General features: G+C 32.2%; 2 protein-coding genes across 6 annotated transcripts in view; both read left to right on the forward strand.

Moving 5' to 3' along the window:
• Positions 1-10,884, forward strand: part of ptpn13 (protein tyrosine phosphatase non-receptor type 13) — a 101,832-nt gene extending 90,948 nt beyond the window's left edge. For all 5 annotated transcript variants that reach the window (XM_051093463.1, XM_051093465.1, XM_051093467.1 and 2 more), the window contains 16 exons: positions 683-854; positions 1,216-1,426; positions 1,574-1,659; positions 2,932-2,993; positions 3,390-3,545; positions 3,629-3,794; positions 4,170-4,259; positions 5,324-5,430; positions 5,570-5,625; positions 6,491-6,588; positions 6,683-6,831; positions 7,580-7,670; positions 8,064-8,401; positions 8,500-8,715; positions 10,067-10,129; positions 10,218-10,884. In XM_051093463.1, the coding sequence (XP_050949420.1) occupies positions 683-854; positions 1,216-1,426; positions 1,574-1,659; positions 2,932-2,993; positions 3,390-3,545; positions 3,629-3,794; positions 4,170-4,259; positions 5,324-5,430; positions 5,570-5,625; positions 6,491-6,588; positions 6,683-6,831; positions 7,580-7,670; positions 8,064-8,401; positions 8,500-8,715; positions 10,067-10,129; positions 10,218-10,295 (2,139 nt within the window). In that variant the 3' untranslated portion in view covers positions 10,296-10,884. The remainder of the gene's footprint in view (positions 1-682; positions 855-1,215; positions 1,427-1,573; positions 1,660-2,931; positions 2,994-3,389; positions 3,546-3,628; positions 3,795-4,169; positions 4,260-5,323; positions 5,431-5,569; positions 5,626-6,490; positions 6,589-6,682; positions 6,832-7,579; positions 7,671-8,063; positions 8,402-8,499; positions 8,716-10,066; positions 10,130-10,217) is intronic.
• Positions 10,885-11,705: 821 nt separating this feature from the next.
• Positions 11,706-19,783, forward strand: sdad1 (SDA1 domain containing 1). Its single transcript, XM_051093944.1, has 22 exons — positions 11,706-11,919; positions 13,337-13,441; positions 13,533-13,631; positions 13,798-13,908; positions 13,998-14,069; positions 14,245-14,345; positions 14,431-14,488; positions 14,641-14,715; positions 15,170-15,271; positions 15,505-15,574; positions 15,763-15,866; positions 15,961-16,018; positions 16,137-16,195; positions 16,512-16,588; positions 16,699-16,796; positions 16,910-16,986; positions 17,642-17,768; positions 17,865-17,956; positions 18,043-18,230; positions 18,359-18,443; positions 19,334-19,495; positions 19,587-19,783. The coding sequence occupies exons 1-22, from the start codon at positions 11,830-11,832 to the stop codon at positions 19,629-19,631; spliced, it is 2,055 nt and encodes a 684-aa protein (XP_050949901.1). The 5' UTR covers positions 11,706-11,829; the 3' UTR covers positions 19,632-19,783.
• The last annotated feature ends 1,105 nt before the right edge of the window (positions 19,784-20,888 follow it).

A 20,888-nucleotide genomic window follows, 5' to 3' on the forward strand; every position in this document is an offset into this window, starting at 1 on the left:
TTTTTTTAGAAAAAAAAAAAACTATTTATTTGACATAAATTTGAAAACAATGTCACTTTTGATTAATTTATGCATCCTTGGTAAATGAATGTATTAAAAAAAATAATAATAATTAAAAAAAAAACAGACAGATTGTGTAAGATTTTGTTGATATCAAAAACAGTCCAATATGGCAATCTATTTCCAGCAAAGAAATTATACATTTTAATTTTGTAAATTTTCCATTGAATTATATTGATATAATGTTGGTGTAATATAACCATCAGTGAAGTTGTTGTTATTTTTTAATTTAATTTAATTTAATTTAGTTTTATTTTATCTCATTTATCTCATTTTATTTTATCTATTTTTTATCACATTTTTATTTTACATAAAGTTAAACTAAATGACAAAACATTTGAATTTAATATTAATTTTTTTTCATTAAGTTCTTTAATTTTTTATTTTATATCAGTTAACATTTATTTTATTTCAAATAATGATATATTGTAATGGTTTTTAGTTTTAGTTAACTGTAATAACCCTGGTAGGCAGCATAATGAGAGGGTTTTCTTGATTCTTGATGTTTTTTCTTAAGGTTAAATTTTGCAGGTTTTCATTAATACACTACCATATAAAACTAACACACATGCACAAAAAGCTTCATTGTAATGCATCTTCATTCTTCTTCCTCTGTTTATAGGTGAATAACACAGACGTGTCTGGCATGAATCACACCGAGGTGGTCAACCTGGTGCGTGCCGCCCCCAAAGTCGTGGACCTCGTGGTCGGCCGCATCCTGGAACCTCCCAAACCGCCAATAGAGGCCCACCTCCTTCCCGACATCATGTTTCAGTGCCACGACGAGTCCTTAGGTAATGGAAACATCAACGTATATGGTAACCGAACCTCTTTACCACTCACTGCCTTCGGTGTTCTCAGAAGTACCCAGAATGCTCTTGCGCAAGTGAATTCAACCAATTCGTGTGGCGTATTAGTATTATCTGACCGTCAGAGGTCAACGGGGCTTTACCGGGTCACACAAAAACACAGATATCCATCAGGATAAACAAAGCCCACCTGCGTTTCACTGGAAAAATGAGCTCATGGGGTTAGACAGCAAGCCAGATAAGGGTGTCAGGTTTCAGCTTGCTGACAAAAAATCGAAAGAAGGAAAAAAAAGCTGGTGTTAGGGTTAGCGCAGCTAAGTGTTTGTTTTCTGGGCGTCTCTTGCAGGTCTTGTTCTCGATGGAGGAAGTGACAGTGGGCCGGGCGTGCTGTACGTAAAGGACATCATCCCTGGATCCGTAGCCTCCGCGGAAGGCAGTTTGAGACACTTGGATATCATACATTACATCAACGGCGCTCCGACGCAGGATCTGACCTTGAGCGAGAGCCGCAGACTTCTGCAGCTGTCACTGAGGAATCTCAGTCTCAAAGCCACCAGGTGAGTTACTTCACGAAAAACATTTTGAAGATCATCCATATTACTTTCAGGTGTTGGAAAGATACTTTTGATGGGCTTTTTGTCAGTTGTCATGTAATATGTGTAATACTTCTGGACGGGTGCCACTATCTAACAATGTTTCCATAGGGATGGGAAGCCTGTTTTTCCGGGTGAGGAGCAGATTTCATTACTAAACAATAACGTCAGTCCTAAAGTCTCACAGAGTATGAACGGTAAGTGTTGTGGGAGTTTAATAGCTGTAACTGCACATTTTTGTCAGAATTTAATCTGTTTCATAGTTTAGGGTTAGTGTGATTATTTTATATTATTATTATTATTATTATTATTATTATTATATATATTGTTATTATTTTTTTATTTATTATTTAATATATTATTTTATTATTTAGTATTTAATACAATAATTTATTAAATATTACTTAATATTATTATATTATTACTATTTAAAATAACTGTTCTATTTGAATATATTTTAAAATGTAATTTATTTTTGTCGTGCAATGCTGGATTTACTCTGTCACATGATCTTCAGACAAACGTTTATTTAAGAAATTCTTAGAAACAATTTATTATTATTATCAATGATGAAACTAGTTGTGCTGCTTAGTAATATTATGAAAACTGTTTTTTTTTGTTGCAAAAAACATGCAAAACTGACATGCATGAATTTCTTCACTGTCACTTTTGATCAATTTAATGCATCCTTGATAGATAAAAGTATTTCTTAAAAAAAAAAAAAACTCAACTATGCTCATTTTCAGAGAATGATTGTGTAAGATTTAAGTTGTATTAAATGTAAGAAAATATGGCAATATAAATATTCCATTGACTTACATTGATTAATGCTGGTATAATGTAACAGTCAGTGAAGATGTCATCATAATATTTGCATACTGATTTGCCATTTTTCTTGCATGTGTTTGCATACTGAATTCTCATTGGTCATTTACACAGAAAGAAGCAGACTCAAAAACCTATCACTAAAAAAACTTCAGGAAATGCTAACCTAGATGTTATTTTTATTTTATTTTATTTTATTTTGTTTTCTGTTTTGTTTTATTATTTTTTTATTATTTATTATTTTTTTTTCTGTTTACTTTTCTATATATTTATTTTATTTTATTTTTTATTTTATACATGTTTATATCTTATATTACTTTTAGCTAACATCACCCCTTAACTATGGTAAAATCACTTGCTTTTATTTTTTATTTAATTTGTTTCTTTTTTTATTTTATATTCTATTTTATTCTATTTTATTTATGTTTGTATTTTATCATATTACTTTTAGCTATAACCCCTTAACCATGGTTAAATCACTGTAACACATCATCCAATGCTTATTGCTTTAATTAATGGTATCATTTGTTTATTTCTCTTGTGATTTGAAGGTATTCTGATGCTTTGGTTAGTATTGCTGTTACTCTTCAGGCTGTAAGCTGAGTAATATCCACAGTGGCCTCATTTCTCTCTTTGTATCATAGGTTATCTCCATAGCAACGATCGTAATGAATTAGAGGCCCTATCTGGTATCTGTCCCGCTGAGGTAAGGACCTGTAGAACTTCTGGTAAACTATTACCTAATATTGATCGCTGCTGCTCTGGCTAAATATTTTATCACTAAATACACCGACTTCAGAAACAGAAACTTGTAGTATGGGTGCTGCTATTTTGTGGCGTGCGAGACGGGACGCGAACAGCCTGAAATTTAAACTGAGGGAGGTCACTCAGACAGGTCAGATTTCTGCGGTCTGTTAGTTACAAGAGGAACAGGTGAGAGAAATCCGAGTCGATTTTTAGGAAACACGGCAGCAGACGGCTAACGTTGAGGCTTCTTCTGTCTTTGAGTTCATTGTAATGTGATTTCATTGTTGATATCACCAGTGTTTCCTCATCTTATTCATTCTGCCTTTAATTCTTTTCTGGTCTAATGTGTTTACAGGAGCAGATTGTGAAGCTGCAGTTGGAGAAGCCGCCAGCAGGAGGCTTGGGATTTTCTGTGATTGGTGGAGAGCGGGGTATTTTCGTGAAGTCCATCACCCCTGGAGGCACTGCAGACACTGCGGGCACGTTGCAAGTTGGCGATCGTTTACTGAAGGTACTTAACCAGTGTTTTTATGAAAATGCTATATGTTGTTTTTAGGTTATGAAAGTTAATGCTGTGGTTGCGCTTACGTTCAGGTCAATGAAGATCTGATGATCGGCGTGTCTCACTCAAAGGCCGTCACTACCATCCGTAAAGCTAAAGGCTTGGTGCACCTCATCGTCTCCCGTCCACCTGACCAAATGCCCAACACGTACCTGGGCTTCCTGCCTCTCAAGTCCAACGGTGTGAATGGCAACAACGGTATGGCTGGCACTGTCAACAATCTCATGTTAATTCATGTTTATTTTTTATTTTTTTAAATAAAATGTAAAAATATAAATTAAAAAATTCAGATTTTAGTAGATATAAAAAACCTATTAAATGTTTATTTTAATTTAAAATTTTATTTAAATAAAATCGTTTAAAATATGAAATTATTAAATGATAACTATTTGAATTATTATTTAAATAAATAGTTTTATTTAACAAAAATGGTGTTCTTTAAAATATAAATGGAACATTTAATTAAACATTTAATTTAAATAATTGTTACAATTTTTGCATGTGTCAGAAACGTGTACTTTTTTTATTGCAGAAAAAATGATGATAATTTGGTCTTACAAAAATCTGTTTCAGATGTGAGTGAGGACAGCGGTGTGAAGACAAAAATCCAGACGCCATCAGAGCAAAGCAAGACCACCAACCCACCTCCCCTCCCTCCGATAGGTACAATAAAGATCACATGACCAGTCTGATTTTATTGTCATTGAGACACATGTATTGCTGTAGTTTTTATTAATATTTTTGTTAGTTTAGTTCAACTTTATTATATAATAATAAAATATTAAGCATTTTATTATATTTAATTGTAACACACATAGTACATTTATTGAATATTAATCAAATATTATAAAAATAATAATAAAAAAATTACATTTTATGTATGTATTTTTCACGTTCATTTTAATGTTAGTAATAAGTTTTAGCAATTTTGTTGTCATTTTTGTACATTTTTTTTATTTCTAAATTTCTATTTATTACCTTTTTTTTAATTTAGTAAATATTTTATTAAATTATTTATTAAATTATTACCATTTAAATTATTAAAAAAATATTTAACAAAATATAGTTCTTTAAATATAAATAGAAAACCTTTTTTTACAATGTAGTAAATATTTTATTAAATTATTAAATTATTACTATTTAAATTATTTAAAAAAATATTTAACAAAAATAGAGTTCTTTAAAATATAAATAGAAAAACTTTTTTTAGTTAATATTTTATTAAATTCTTATTATTTTTTTATTTCTATATTTCTATTAATTTATTTACTTTTTATTGTTATTTTTTTATTTAGTAAATATTGTAGTTTTTTTTTTGTAAGCATATTTTAGTAATTTCACTTAATGTTTATTTTATTTCAAGTGAAGTTATTTCATGAAAATGTTTTTGGTAGCATTTTATTTTACAGTCCTGTTCCGCGTATATGTACTTATTTATATCAATTACAATAACTGGATAATAACCAGGTACTAACCCTGGATCTAACCCTAACCTTAAACTCTGTAGTTACCTTATACTACCAGTACTTTCTTGGTTACGTATGTTGTAAGTATACTTAACGTACTGTAAAATAAAGTGTAACCATATTTTTGTGGTTTTAGTTTCAGTTACCTATAATAACCTCACATACCACACCCTTCTGGCAGATGTCTCATCTGAATGTCCCTTGCAGATGTGAGAACAGGGTATTTAAATGATCAGGACTGTGTGTTTGTGTGTTTTTCAGACTATGACACAGGTTCTCTAGAGAAGGGGAAGGGAACAGAAGGAAGTGGTGACCTATCGGAGGACACAGACTGTGACGGCTCATCTCTGCCGGAAGACTCCCCAGAGGTACAGCCATCTGTAATCAAACTTATCTGCAGTTTTACAGCAGTCAGACGGAGTTCGTAAGATCTGATGTAATAACAGTTGACTTTGAAGTGATTGCATTTGTTTATCTGAACCGTATGCTATGTTCTTCTGTCTTCAGACGTCTCGGAAGGCCGAGTGGAAGGAGGAAAATGTTGATGTCCCGCTGAACGACAGGTGAGGAAAACAATACTGCAACTCTCATATGACTCTTCGAGTAATTTCATATCTGCATCTTGTATGTTTTGTTCAGCTTTCATTTAAAACTCTGAAAATATAGTGGAAATTCTTTCTTTCTTTCTTTATTTTTTTAAATAAGTGCTTTTATAAAGCAACTTGAGAGATAAACTACCCAAACACTTTCTATTCTATAAATATGACTGAATCCAGGCTATTTGTAGTTAAGCATTTTATGATTACAGTATAAAGTAGATTAAAATATTGTTTGGATGCACACTGCTATTTTGTAAGAAATTAATACTTTTATTCATCAAGGATGCATTAAACTGATGAAAAGTGACTGTAAAGACATTTATATCTTGATAAATTAAAAAAAACAAAAAAAAAACATTGTTTTTATAAAACTACTGCAATGTTTTTAACATTGCTAATAATAAATGTAATAATAATAATAAATGAGTAATGATGCGGAAAATTCAGCTTTGCATCACATTTGCATATTTCACATTATTACTCTTTTCACTGTATTTTTGAAATAAATGCAGCTGACTTTTACTTTTTTTTTTTTAAATCTCACCAACCTCAAATTAATCATTCTCAGTAGCAGTCATTTTGGCTGTTTTAAAAATAAATACTTCACCTCCGAACACAGAATTCATCTTTTTTTCAATGCAAATCAGTATAAAAGCACAATGAAAGTCTGCTGTTGTAGTTACGCTTGCCTGTTATGTTTTACTGGACTATTATATGGACTATTTGATCTACAATAATGACTGAACCTGACAACTACGTCCTCTTAAATTCAACCCTAGTAGGTTAAATCTAGGAGGTTTTTTCTGATCAAATCTCCCTCTTTTCTTAGTGTCTTGCAGTCGTCGTCAGGTCAGCTGGATGAGGATGAGATCACATGGGGGAGTGATGAGCTGCCGATAGAGGACATCAACTCAAAATTTACTGAAGGTCAGTCTGCAATTGGAACTGTACTTAAGAATGGATCCTGTTCATGGAATTGGGTTGTCACACTTTAAATGTTCTGCATGTTATTTTGACTCAGATGGACCAATTGTCACTGAGGAAGAGTTGACATCTCTGCCGCTGGTTAAAGTGGTTCCCGACGGTCATTATACATCCAGTAACCTCAACACTATCGTCCGTATGATGAGAGGCCTGCTGGACCAGAAAGTTCCTCTGCAAGAGTTTGAGGTACTGAAAATGTTTTATTTTACTATATACATTTACTATGTATAGATAAAGTCTGTATTTTTTATATTAGAACATTTTCTTCAGTCAAAAATTATAAATATTTAAAAAATATATATATTAATGCATATTTGAACATTATGTGCAAACGTTCAATATTTATTTATTTATATATTCATTCATGAATTTTTGCCTATTTATTTATTTTATTTTATTATTTTTTTTTTTTTAAAGAAAGTAATACTTTTTTCAACATTGATCAGAAGTGACATTCATGGTGTTACAAAACATTTGTTTTTCAAATTCTTTTGAACTTTCTATTCATCAAAAAATACTGAATTTTTTTTGCGTAAAATTATTAAACAGCGCTGTTTTTAACACGAAGAATAATATTAAATGTGTCTTAAGTAACAAATCAGCATATCAGACTACAGTAATGGTGCTAAAAATTCAGCTTTTGCATCACAGGAATAAATTACATTTTAAATAAATAGTGAAATAGAAAGTTGTTTTTTTTAAATTATTATAATATTTCTCAATATTACAGTTTTTACTGTATTTTTGTCCAAATAAATGAGGTCTTGATGAGCATAAGAGACATTTTTCAAACACAATTTAATTTAATTTAATTTAATTTAATTTAATTTTTAATTTAATTTTTAATTTAATTTATTTGCATGAATATAGCCTTTGATGCTTATATGGCTATAAAAAAAATACATTTTAATGTGCATATTGTTTTTCTTCAAAGAACCTGCAGAATCTGCGCCCCTTGGATGAATGTCTGATTGGTCAGACCAAAGAGAACAAGAAGAAAAACCGATACAAGAACATCGTTCCATGTGAGTTAGGAAAAACATTGATGTATAAACAATGCTTGTTTCTCTGACCCTAGTATAAAACACTTTATTTTAAGGTGTTCTTGTTACAAGTTGCATGTACTATTATAATAACAATTAACTATGCATACTTGCATGCAAGTAACCCTAAGCCAAACCCTAATCGTAACCCTAACCATATAGTAAGTACATGTAGTTAATTAATATTACTCAGTACTTAGATGTATAATAAGGACACCTTAAATAAAGTCTAACCCTATTATGTAATTTCTGTTATTGACTTCCCTTATTATCTCTTTGAAGCTGCTTTGATGTTATCTATATTATATAAAGTGCTGTAGAATTGAATGTAACTTGATTTGACTTTTAATTCTCTTGCTCTCTGTCTTGACTCAGTTGACACAACCAGGGTGATGTTGGGGAAGGATGGAGGCTACATCAATGCCAACTTCATCAAGATGCCGGTAAAAGACGAGAACTTCCTGTACATCGCGTGCCAGGGGCCTCTGCCCACCACTCTGGGGGACTTCTGGCAGATGGTTTGGGAGCAGAAGTCCAATGTGATCGCCATGATGACACAGGAAGTGGAAGGGGGGAAGGTGAAATGTCAGAGGTACTGGCCCGACACGCCCCGCTCGCCCGAGATGGTGGACGACCGGCTGCAGATCACATTGGTCAAAGATCAGCACCTGGACAACTTCGTCATCCGGCTCATAGAGGTCAAAGACATCCAGGTGAGGGCAGTTTGTGTATATATTAATGTCTTTATCAATACTCTTATATGCATAGATGTTTAAATGAATAAATCTGCATGTGTATCTTTCTCTTGCAGACTAATGAGATCCAGAGAGTCACTCATCTGAACTACACAGGCTGGCCTGATCATGGAACCCCGACTCAACCAGAACAGCTCCTGACATTCATTTCCTACATGAGACACATCCACCAATCAGGGCCCATCATCACCCACTGCAGTGCAGGGATTGGCCGGTCAGGAACGCTCATCTGCATAGATGTGGTTCTTGGCCTCATCAGCAAGGATGCAGATGTGAGTGGCACATATAAATTTATAAATATAAAATATATAATTGTATGCTTTGGACAGTTAACTAGAATTTTATATCTGTAAATTTTTATTTAGAACACTATCTATCTATCTATCTATCTATCTATCTATCTCTCTATCTCTCTATCTATCTATCTATCTGTCTATCTCTCTATCTATCTATCTCTCTCTCTCTCTCTCTCTCTCTCTCTCTCTATTTATTATTTATATAATAAGTAAATAAATGTTACATAAAATAATAAATTATAATTAAGTATATGTTAAAGTATAATAAAATATATTAATTCAAATTAAATTACAAAGTTAATTTATTAATTAAATTAATTGTTAACAATTATTAAAAGTTTTTTTTTAAATGTTATATAAATGTTACATAAATAAATATATAATAAACATAAATTATAATAAAGTATCAAGTATGAAACAATATATAAATAATTCAAATAAGACAAGTTAATTAATCACAATTTTTTGTTACGCTTTTGTTGGGAACACGTTAAAATAACTACTAAATTTTACTGTTTTTTTATTTATTTATTTATGTTTGTTTATTGCAATTTTATAATGTCTAAATAAATGATGTAATAAATTGTATATAATAACTGAAGTAAAATGGCAAAAGTTCATGACATTTAAATAAATGTTATATAAATAAAATACATAAATATATAATAAATTTAATTAAATTATAATAAAGTATATAATAATGTATACAGTACAATAAAATATAAAAACAATAGTTAAAATTTAAAAAAAAAAACTATTTTTTTTTTTTTAAATTACAAAAGTTAATCGTAACTTATTGTTAGACTGAAATATACTTTTTTTGTTTATATATTTATGTTTCTGGTAACACTTTACAGTAACTTACTAAAAATATTAAAATACTAAATAAATTCTATAATAAACTGTAGAAGTAAATAGTTAAATAGTTCATTTTCAAGAATCACTTTTATCTGGCTGAAGTATACTATTTATTTATTTATTTATGTATTTAAATTTGTTTGCTTGTATGCTTCTAGTAACACTTAAGTAGCTTTACTAAATAAATACTAACATAAATTGCATAAATTATTGAAGTTACATGGTGAAAGTTCATTTTGTCTGACTATTTTTATTTATATTTGTTTATTGCAACACTTTATAATAATACATACATACATACATACATACATACATACATACATACACCTTTATATATTTATATAAATGATGTAACAAATGATGAAATGATGTAACAAACTGTATAAATAACTAAAGTTCAATGGCAAAGGTTCATGATTGTTAAAGTCATATGTAATAATCATATGTTCTCCCCATTTCCTCTCATTAGTTTGACATATCAGATGTGGTCCGTACCATGAGACTCCACAGGCAGGGCATGGTGCAGACAGAGGTAACAGCTTTAAAATGAATGATGTGTTTAAAATAAGTTTAATTCTGCTGTTTTTTTGTGTGTAACATCTTCTGTTTTACTTCTCCAGGAACAATACATTTTTTGCTACCAGGTCATCTTGTATGTGCTCAGATGTCTGCAGGCAGAAGAGAAACTCTCAGGATAAAACATGGACCCCACTGCCTTTCTGCTCTCCTGACAGGTTCGAGAGATCAGCTGAAAATACCAGCAGCTTCAGTCATCACCGTGTTTGGAAGCAGTTTTCTTTTTTTTTCCCTATCCGGGGCTTTGACCTCGTCAGAACAAATTTGTCTTATGATGTTTTGGACGTCAGTGACGTGTACAATACTTGCAGAATTTTGTGTATTCTTATCGCTTACATTCTTGACCATTGGCTGCTACTTCTTTAAAACCATTTATTTTATAATTTATCATTTTTTTGGTAAAACAGTTTTTATAGATTCCTTAAAGATTATGGATCAAATGAATAAGAAATGAATTCATATTTTTTTGTGGTACAAATTTATTCTTGTGTATTTTAAACGAAATGATGCTGGAAATGTTGCCTTGACAGAATACGAGACAGTATTTGCTTTGTAAATCTTTTAGAAATCACTGAGTGCCAGTGGTAATCGAAGAAATTTAAAGTGTTATATTTAGTGTGATATTTATCTTATGAAATCTGTTGATATGTTTTAAAGCTGTTACATACTGGACAATTTGCAATTTGTAAATAAAAGAATATCATGCCTTTATGGTTTTCTCTAATCATTGTATTTTTGACATTTCTGTTACTGTCATGTAAAAAAATGTAAATGTTTCATTCAGGTTTTCTAGGTTTGACATAAAGTTGTCTATTAAGTTCCTCTTATGTCTGGACTATTGAGCAGGTATGGTTTTATCAATTAATATGATGAGGGTAGAATTAGTTGTATTTTCCCCTTCCATTTGTTTTCATCAGAAACATATAAAATACTAGTTATTTGAATCAGAGGCTGCAGAAACTAATTAAACCAGAAGCAAAACAACAAAGTATTCGTTTTTTTTTAGTTAAGACTAATATAGTTTAACAAAAAAAATATTTCAACTCAATGTACCTTCAGTGTCCATCAGGGGCCGCTGAAAACCGCTGATCTAAATGGGAGAACGAACCATTTCGAATCTTTGAATCAAATGATTCACTAAATGATTCACTGTTCGGAAGCGTTCGAAATACCACACGCTGGGTGACGTCTGCCAGTGTTGCCAAATCCTAATTTAACTGTTGCCGCAGGTTGTTTTTTTATGTCAATAACGTGATATTTAGCCCCTGGAATGCGAATTTTAAGTGGAAAACACCGCAAATAACGTGTTTTACCCCCCCGGAACGCATTTTTTTACGGTGGTCTCCCTCCGAAACGCGATTGGGCTAGTTTTGAGTTGCATTGGGCGGGTTTTGTTGTGAAAACCTGGCAACCCTGACGCCTGCTCGTCACAACTCTGCAAATCTATTGGTTCGAATCAAATGATTCGCAACGGGTTCGAAGCTTGACGAAGCATCACCAGTAATGATTCGTCTGAAATCCGGAATGTCCTTTCAGTCTTTCCGTACTTTGCTGGCAACATGGCGACTTCCATATGAGCCACGCTTGTGCTGGAGTAATCAAATCACTCAAAATAAACGTTATTTTTTGACGCGTAGTATACAAAGGTAATCAAAAATGTCGGGTCGTCACAATAACAAATTACCGACGAACCTCCCACAGTTGCAAAATTTGATCAAGAGGGATCCGAAGTCCTACACGGAGGAGGTAAATGCTACTTGAGTTGTCAACTAGCTTGATCGCTAGTAAAGAATTCCATGACATTACACTACGTCAAGCTGTTTGTGTATTTATTAAACCTAATCTAACAGTTACCAGAACTCGTTTTTCAGTAATCCAATAGTCAACCATCCTTTAAGTTTCGCTAGTATTTAATCATTGGACTACAAGCGACAAGAAGTTAACTATTCTATTATTACTGGTAAATAAAAGCTTCCATGTGGTCTGTAGTTCATATAATTAACGATTGATTTCCGACTACGTTAGTAATACTAGTGACTAAAAATAGATGCTTATTAGTTCCACTGAGTAAATGTCTTAACCTTGGTTAATATTAGTGCTGTCAAACGATTAATAGCGATAAATCGCATCCGCAATAAACGGTTTGTTTACATAATATATGTGTGTGTGGACTGTGTATATTTATTATGTATATGTAAATACACACACATTCATGTATATACTTACAAATATGTTGTTTATATAATGAAAATATTGAATAATATGAATATAAATATATACATGCTTATTTATATATATATATATATATATATATATATATATATCTATATATAAAATTTGTGTATATATAAAATGTGTGTGTGTGTGTGTGTATATATATATATATATATATATATATATATCTGACTATCAAACCTGTTAGATCCCTATATAAACGAACCTTAACAATTTTAGATAAGAAATCAATCAGATGGCATCATTGTAACATTTTACAAAAATACAGTTTGCTTAGTTTTGACAATTTTATGAATCTGTCTCTTATTAAAATGGTTTTTAAATGTGTCAATAAGCTTGCTCCAGATGTTATATGCCAATTAATAGTAAAACAGAGTAGTAGAGGGATCTCTACAAGAGGTGCAACTACACAGAACTGTATAGTGCCTAAAAGAAACACTAAATTTGCTCAAACGTTTTCAGTTAAAGGAACACTGCTCTGGAACAGTTTGCCACTTGAACTAAAAATGGAAACAGAGTTGAAAATTTTTCTGAAAAACATTTTTTAAAAAATGGTTCAAACAAAAACAGGTTTGTGAACATTGATGGCATTACACAGTCTTCGATTTCTGTTACGTTTATTGAATTTGTACTGTTTTTTTTTTTTTTTTTAATTGTATTTTAAAAGCCTAACCAGGGACTGGGGCTGCAAATTAGCCATTGGCTAGAAGCCTGTATGTAGAGCATCTGTAGTGTTATTCTGCATTGTCCTTGTTAAATAAACAACTAAAAAAAAAAAAAAATATATATATATATATATATATATATAAATGAATATACACATATATGTAAACAAAAACTTTTATTTTGGATGTGATTAATCGTGATTAATTGTTTGACAGCGCTAATTAATATTAATCGAAATGATCTTAATTTGGTGTTTTTCCAGTTTTTGCAACAGTATCGTCACTATCAGTCCAATGTGGAGATCTTTAAACATCAGCCTGACAAATCCAACAAAGACCTGTCAGAGCTGGTCATGTTTCTGGCTCAGGTATGTGTAATATATATAATCTATATTTTTGCTTGTTGCAGTGTGATTTAGACATCTTATGTTTATTGGATGATTGTGATTTTGTCTTCAGGTTGGACACTGTTACTTAGAGGAGCTGTCAGATTTCCCACAGCAACTGACTGATCTGCTCTTAAACCATCATACGGTGCTGGAGCCAGATCTCAGGATGGTGCGAATAACATTTATTGTTTAGCTGACGTTTTTATCTTAAAAGACATACAGTACAGTTAGTATGTAGAGTTTACTAACTATAAACCTGATCAAGATAGTTTTTTTAAGGTAGCAGTTGTTAATAACTTTTAAAGATCTGTTTCTAAATAAAATCTTTCTTTTAGACATTTTGTAAGGCTCTCATCCTCCTGAGGAACAAAGATCTGATCAGTCCCACCAGTCTTCTAGGGCTTTTCTTTGAGCTGCTGCGCTGTCATGACAAACTTTTGCGGAAGGTATGTTCATTTTGCAGTGCAGTTCTGTTTTCAGAATATGAATTATTGCAATGATTGATGATGAGAAAATTTCTCTCTTCTCTCTTCAGACTTTATATACCCATATTGTGACTGATATCAAAAATATCAATGCCAAGCACAAAAACAACACGATGAACACGGTAAGTCACTTGGGCATAATGTTCATTTTTCAATCAAGTCGCGTAATTCAAGGACCGCGGCATTTCATAATTTACCCTCGTTTAGATTTTGGATTGAAATGTTCACTGATATGTTGCATGACATTGACTTTTTGACATAAATACTCACTGCTTTTGTATTTATTTCTGTACTCAGACTTTACAGAACTTCATGTACACCATGCTGAGGGATTCGAACCCCACTGCTGCCAAGATCTCTCTGGATGTGATGATTGAGCTTTACAAAAGAAACATATGGTGAGTCCTCGAACAGATGTGTCTTCGTGACATAATATGATGCCATTTGATATGATCTACAATCGCTCTGTTTTCAACCTATCAGGAATGACGCCAAAACAGTGAACGTCATCACCACCGCATGTTTCTCCAAAGTCACAAAGGTTGGATTTTTTGGCTTTGTATAAATCTCCAGCATTAAAATATTAGTTAAGGACAGTTATTTAAGGACCATTTATTTGCTTATTATACACTACATTGTAACTTTGTTCACTATGACGTCTTCTAACATGTTTTAAATCTCATCTTCTCTCAGATCCTTGTAGCTGCTTTGAAGTTCTTCCTGGGAAATGATGAGGATGAAAAGAAAGACAGTGATTCAGAATCTGAGGTACAATAAGTGCATTATTTAGAAGTTGATACTTTTATCCAACAAGAACACATCAGTTTGATCAGAAGTAACTGTAAATGCATTACTAATGTTAGAAAAGGTTTCTATTTCAAATAAATACTGTTCTACTGAGCTTTCTATTCATCAAAGAATCTTTAATGTATAACTGTTTTCACCATATATTATATTAAGAAATGATACTTGAGCAATTCAGCATATTGGAATGATTTCTGAAGGATTATTTTAAAATGCATTCAAATAGAAATCAGTTATTTTAAATTATAGTAATATTATACAGTATTACTGTTTTTACTGTATTTTATATCAGCTTTAATGATCAGAAAAAACTTATTTCAAAAACATATATCTTACCAACCCCAAACTTGTGAGCTGTAGTGCAATTTAAATATTAAAAATAATTAAGTGATTTTTTTTTTGCCCCCCTACTCTGCAGGACGAAGGGCCAACAGCCAGAGATCTAATGATCCGATATTCCACCGGAAAGAAATCGTCCAAAAACAAGAAAAAACTGGAGAAAGCCATGAAAGTCCTCAAGGTTAAATCTAATTTTTCATAGTCAGCAAATCAGTATTTTTTATTTTTTGGTAATTTCAGTGTTAATTTACATACTGTTGTAGTTTTTATTTTTAGATTTTCATTTTAATTTGTTGTATTTTTGTCATTTTTTATAATTTTTTAAAATATATTTTTAGCTTTAGTTATTTTAGTACATTAAGATGATTTTATTTTACTTCAGTTTAATGTGCAATTTTCATTTTGTTTTCTTAGAAACATAAAAAGAAGAAAAAAGTGGAGGTTTTTAATTTCTCCGCCATCCACTTGATCCATGATCCACAAGGTAAGACTACCATGTCACACTGACAGAATATAGAAAACATGTAATAATGATGATGTAATGTTAAGGTTAAATATCTGGTAACTGAAAGGTTGCAGGTTCAGACCCACAAGGGTTGATCCATAAACTGTCACTGTGAATGGCTTTCTATAAAAGCATCTAGATTACAAATTAACATCACTGTTATTCAGATTTTGCAGAGAAGCTCCTGAAGCAGTTGGAGAGTTCAAACGAGCGTTTTGAAGTGAAGATCATGATGATGGAGCTCATTTCTAGACTCGTGGGAATTCATGAGGTAATGTGTTAGTGGACATTTTTAAAATTCAATTAGCACATTTTGGAATTTATTATTTTACTTAATCTAACTTGTTTTGTTTCTGTCTTTACAGCTTTTCCTCTTCAATTTCTATCCGTTTGTCCAGCGGTTCCTTCAGCCTCACCAGAGAGGTAAACACTGTTGTCTTACAATAATAACATGTAATTCACTTCAGTGTCTTCAAATGTCTCTTATCTAATACTCATCTTTTCGTGTTAATTCATGGTTTTTTTATTTTTTTTATTTCAGAGGTCACTAAAATTCTGTTGTGTGCTGCCCAGGCATCACATCAGCTGGTCCCTCCTGAGGTAAGAACTGATCATGAGGACTTTGTTATAATAATCAATGATTAATGAAGTATTTATTTATTTATTTATTTATTTATTTATTTTTTTTTAATTTTTTTTTTTTTTATTCTGCAAAGATGCATTAAATTTATTAAAAGGGACCGTAAATAAATGTATAATGTTACAAAAGATTTGTATTTTTTTTAAATTACACTTTAAAATATTTTAAAATTAAAAAAACATTTATTTTCAATTGTAATACTATTTCACAACATTACTGTTTTCAGTTACAAATGAATTTGTATTAATAATTAATTATTTACTGTTCCATCTACAGATCATTGAGTCAGTCATCACGACCATCGCCAATAATTTTGTTACGGACAGAAATTCAGGAGAGGCCATGACAGTTGGGTAGGCGCTGTGTAAATATGAGTCAAATACAATGAAACGTAAAAATGTATAATGCAAAATACTTTAAATTTACCCTTCTCATGAGTCTCACGTTCATCCTCATATCACAGAATCAATGCCATAAGAGAAGTGGTCGCCCGCTGTCCTCTCTCCATGTCAGAAGATCTGCTTCAAGATCTCGCACAGTACAAAACTCACAAAGATAAAAGTAAGCATTCTGTTATTATAACTTATCATAGTCTGTTTATTACATGCAACTTATGTTGTATAAATAATAATAAAACTGTTTGACTTTGAATATTGTCTGTCTTTATCTTCCAGATGTTACGATGTCTGCCAGAGGTCTTATCCAGCTCTTCAGAAGCCTCAATCCACAGATGCTACACAGAAAAGACAGGGTGAGAAGCATAAAATATTAAATAGAAACAGAACAAATAATCTGATTTTGTACCTTTACTGAGATTTAAAGGTAATATTTCAATAAGTTAACAACACATTCATATGTTTATGATTCTCTGATGTCAGTTAAAGCTTGCATATAAACAAATAAAACCTCATGTTTTATTTAAATACATTGTACTGTTACATTTTTTATAATTTGACTTTCAGTCAGTAGATTAAAAGCAACCTTGAATGAATAGCTAATAATAGTTTTAACTTGTTTTATCAAAGAATACTGAAAAAACTATCATGTTCCACAAAAATATTAAGGAGCACAACTGTTTTTGACACAGATAATAAAAAGAAATGTTTCTTGAGCGGCAAAGCAGCATAGTAGAATGATTTCTGAAGGATCATGTGACACTTGGAGTAATGATGCTGAAAATTCAGCATTGCATCACAGGAATAAATGACATTTTTAAAGATATTAAAATAGAAACCATTTATTTTAAATTGTAATAATATTTTGTTTTTTTACTGTATTGCTGATAATAAATAAATGCAGCCTTATTGAGAATAAAAGGCTTCTTTCAAAAGCATAAATAAATCCTACCAACCCAAACTTGTGTATGGTTGAGTACATTAACATTTTTACATTTTTTGTGTTATCAGGGGAAGCCCACAGAATCCTCCAAAGAGGCCAAAATCCAAAATTATGGAGAATTGGAGGCTAAAGACTACATCCCTGGAGCTGAGGTGCTGGAAGTAGAGGAAAAAGTAGGTGAAGAGGAAGATGAAGGTGCGTGAAATTCAAGTATTATGTGATTTATTATTTATTTTTTTTCAATGTAATGTCAATCAGAAGCCTCTCTGACCAACCTCCTCTTTCTCACAGATGGCTGGGAGAGCGCCAGCATGAGTGAGGATGATGATGATGGCGAGTGGGTGAACGTCCATCACTCCTCTGATGAAGAACAAACAGAAGTGGTGAGGATCTTATCACTTAATGCTTGATTTGATCGTAATAATGGGAAAGTATGCATATGAACCCATTTTGTGTTTCTATATGTCAGGCTGAGAAATTAAAGAATATCCCAATGGATGAGCGCAAAGCGAAAGCTGCGGCGGTCAGCACCAGTCGACTCCTCACACAGGACGACTTCAAAAAGATCCGCGTCGCTCAGATGGCCAAAGAGATGACCTCTGCGACCAGAAAGGGACAGAAGAGGAAGAACGTGGATAATGATGAAGAGGAGGAGAGGTAGGATGTGTTTTAAGAATGGTGTTTCCTTGATTTCTTAAACTTGATGTCAGGAATTTAGAGTCTTTTGTATAAACTGAGAAAAATGAAATCAGTTAAGTTGCACTTCCCCCTCCCCTTTTTCCCAGAGGTGAGTTACTGCGTCTAAGAGACATTGAACATCTTCACAAGAAACCCAAATCTGACAAAGAAACAAGACTGGCAACAGCCATGGTGAGTGTATATATATGTACACACACATGCAGTTGAGGTCAAAAGTTTACACCCCCCCTTTCAGAATCACTAAAAATGTTAATTATTTAAATTATAAGGGATCATACACAATGCATGTTGTTGTTTATTTAGTACTGACCTGAGCAAGATATTTCACATAAAAGATGTTCACACATAGTCCACAAGAGAAAATAGTTGAAAAATAGTTGAATTTATAAAAATGACCCCATTCAAAAGTTTACATCCCCTTGATTCTTAATACTGTGTTGTTACGTGAATGAGCCACACTTGTTTTTTAGTTTAGTGATAGTTGTTCATGAGTCCTGTGTTTGTCCTGAACAGTTAAACTGCCTGCTGTTTTTCAGAAAAATCTTTCAGGTCCCACAAATTTTTTGTTTTTTCAGCATTTTTGTGTATTTGAACCCTTTCCAACAAGGACTGTATGATTTTGAGATCCATCTTTTGACACTGAGGCCAACTGAGGGACTCATATGCAACTATTACAGAAGGTTCAAATGCTCACTGATGCTGCAGAAGGAAAAATCATGCATCAAGAGCCAGGGGGTGAAAACTTTTGAACAGAATGGAGATTTTGCCTAAATATCATATTATTTCATTTAATACTGCCCTTCAGAAGCTACAGAAGGTGCTTACATTTTTCCCAGAAGACAAAATAAGTGATCTTCAAATTCACCCCCAGTACTAAATTCAGTGCTATTCAGAATACTAAATAGATAATAACATGCATTTTGTACAGTCCCTCTTATTTTGGTAAAATAAAATTTTTAATGATTCTGCAAGGGGGGTGTAAACTTTTGACCTCATCTGTATAAACACAAGGTTAAAAGTTGAAATGCTTAATTTTGATATTTGACATTTGTGGCTCTCAGGCTGGGCGGACCGATAGGAAAGAGTTTGTTAAAAAGAGGAGTAAGCTAAACCCGTTCGCCAGCACCAGTAACAAAGAGAAGAAACGAAAAAAGAACTTCATGATGATGAAACACAGTCAGAATGTGAGGACCAAAGGCAAACGCTCCTTCAGAGATAAACAGGTGAGCCCTGCTGCTGTTCTCACCTCTTTAATACATACCTCTAACACCTGTTTCTTATTAATAGTGATTTCCTCTCTTATTTTCTTCTCAGATTGCATTAAGAGATGCACTCTTGAAGAAGAGGAAGAACAAGTAATTCTCACCTGTAATGGACTGAAGCTGATTTGATGGTTTATGTCCTGATGTGATCTGTTTGGACCATTCTGTGTACAGGAAGAAAATATACAGACTTCTTGGCTTCTTGTGGATTTTCATGTTGCCTTTTAATAAATCATTTAAACAGTTGAAGCTTTGTTGCGTTACTTTTTGCATTTAACCTACAAATAGCTCTTTAGTCGAACTACTGAAATAAGTATTTAACTTTTTCAATAATTTTTCAATCTTTTGATGCAAAAAAAAAAACATTCCTGAAATATGTTTTACATTATGTACTGATAAATGTTACATCGACTATCGTAGTTGTTTTGCTTATTTCAGTCAATGTCATAAAACTAGTGAGCTAAGCCAGTAGTAGTACTGACAGTGTTGTGTACAGACAAACCAAATCAATCGAGTGAGTCATTTACGCTGAAACCGATTCACTAGTAGAAACCAGATCAAATTAAAAGAGCCATTTATTTTCGGATTTCAACATATTGTAATGATTTTATAGTGATGGGTGAAACAGCTTTTTGAAACAATCAGTTAAAACATTCCGATAGCACACAGACATGTCTTTTTGACACGTGCATTTATATCTGGAAGACATATTTTTTTGTGTTTGCTCATCTGCAATATGTCTATAGGACATTTCCTATCAGATGTCAAAAAGACGTCTATTAGATATCTTGAAGATGTTTATTATTTATTATGTATGTAAAATCTTACCCAGATAGCATAGGTACGTCTGCAAGATGTTGGTTAAAGATTATTTGATCTGGAAAGCATCTGCTGCAGATCTACAAACATCTGACAGACGTCTATAAGATGTCAGTTTTGCATACATTCTAAATCATAAAGGTCTCAAAGACATCTATTAGATGTCTATAAGACGTGTATGTTTTAAAATGCATGTAAAACTGACATCTTACAGACCTTTGTCAGATGTTTGTACACAGCAGATGCTTTCCAGATCAAGTGATCTTTAACAGACATCTTGCGGACATATGTGTGCTATCTGGGTTGCGCATATTGTGAATCATTTTATTCAGATCGGGAATTAAAATCACCAAACGCATATCATTTGATTTACATTGGGACTTAAGAGCATGTATCGCAAATCATTTGATTTCTGTTAGGAGCGGCTTCGCGAATCATTTCGCGAATTGAACGATTCACCATCCTCACTCCGAGTCCTTATCTGAAATGATGGCTCATAAATCATTATTTAGATCGGGACTTTGGAGCGCGGACT

The sequence above is a fragment of the Labeo rohita genome, chromosome 21 (genome assembly GCF_022985175.1).
Source record: "Labeo rohita strain BAU-BD-2019 chromosome 21, IGBB_LRoh.1.0, whole genome shotgun sequence".
Taxonomy (NCBI): Eukaryota; Metazoa; Chordata; class Actinopteri; order Cypriniformes; family Cyprinidae; genus Labeo; species Labeo rohita.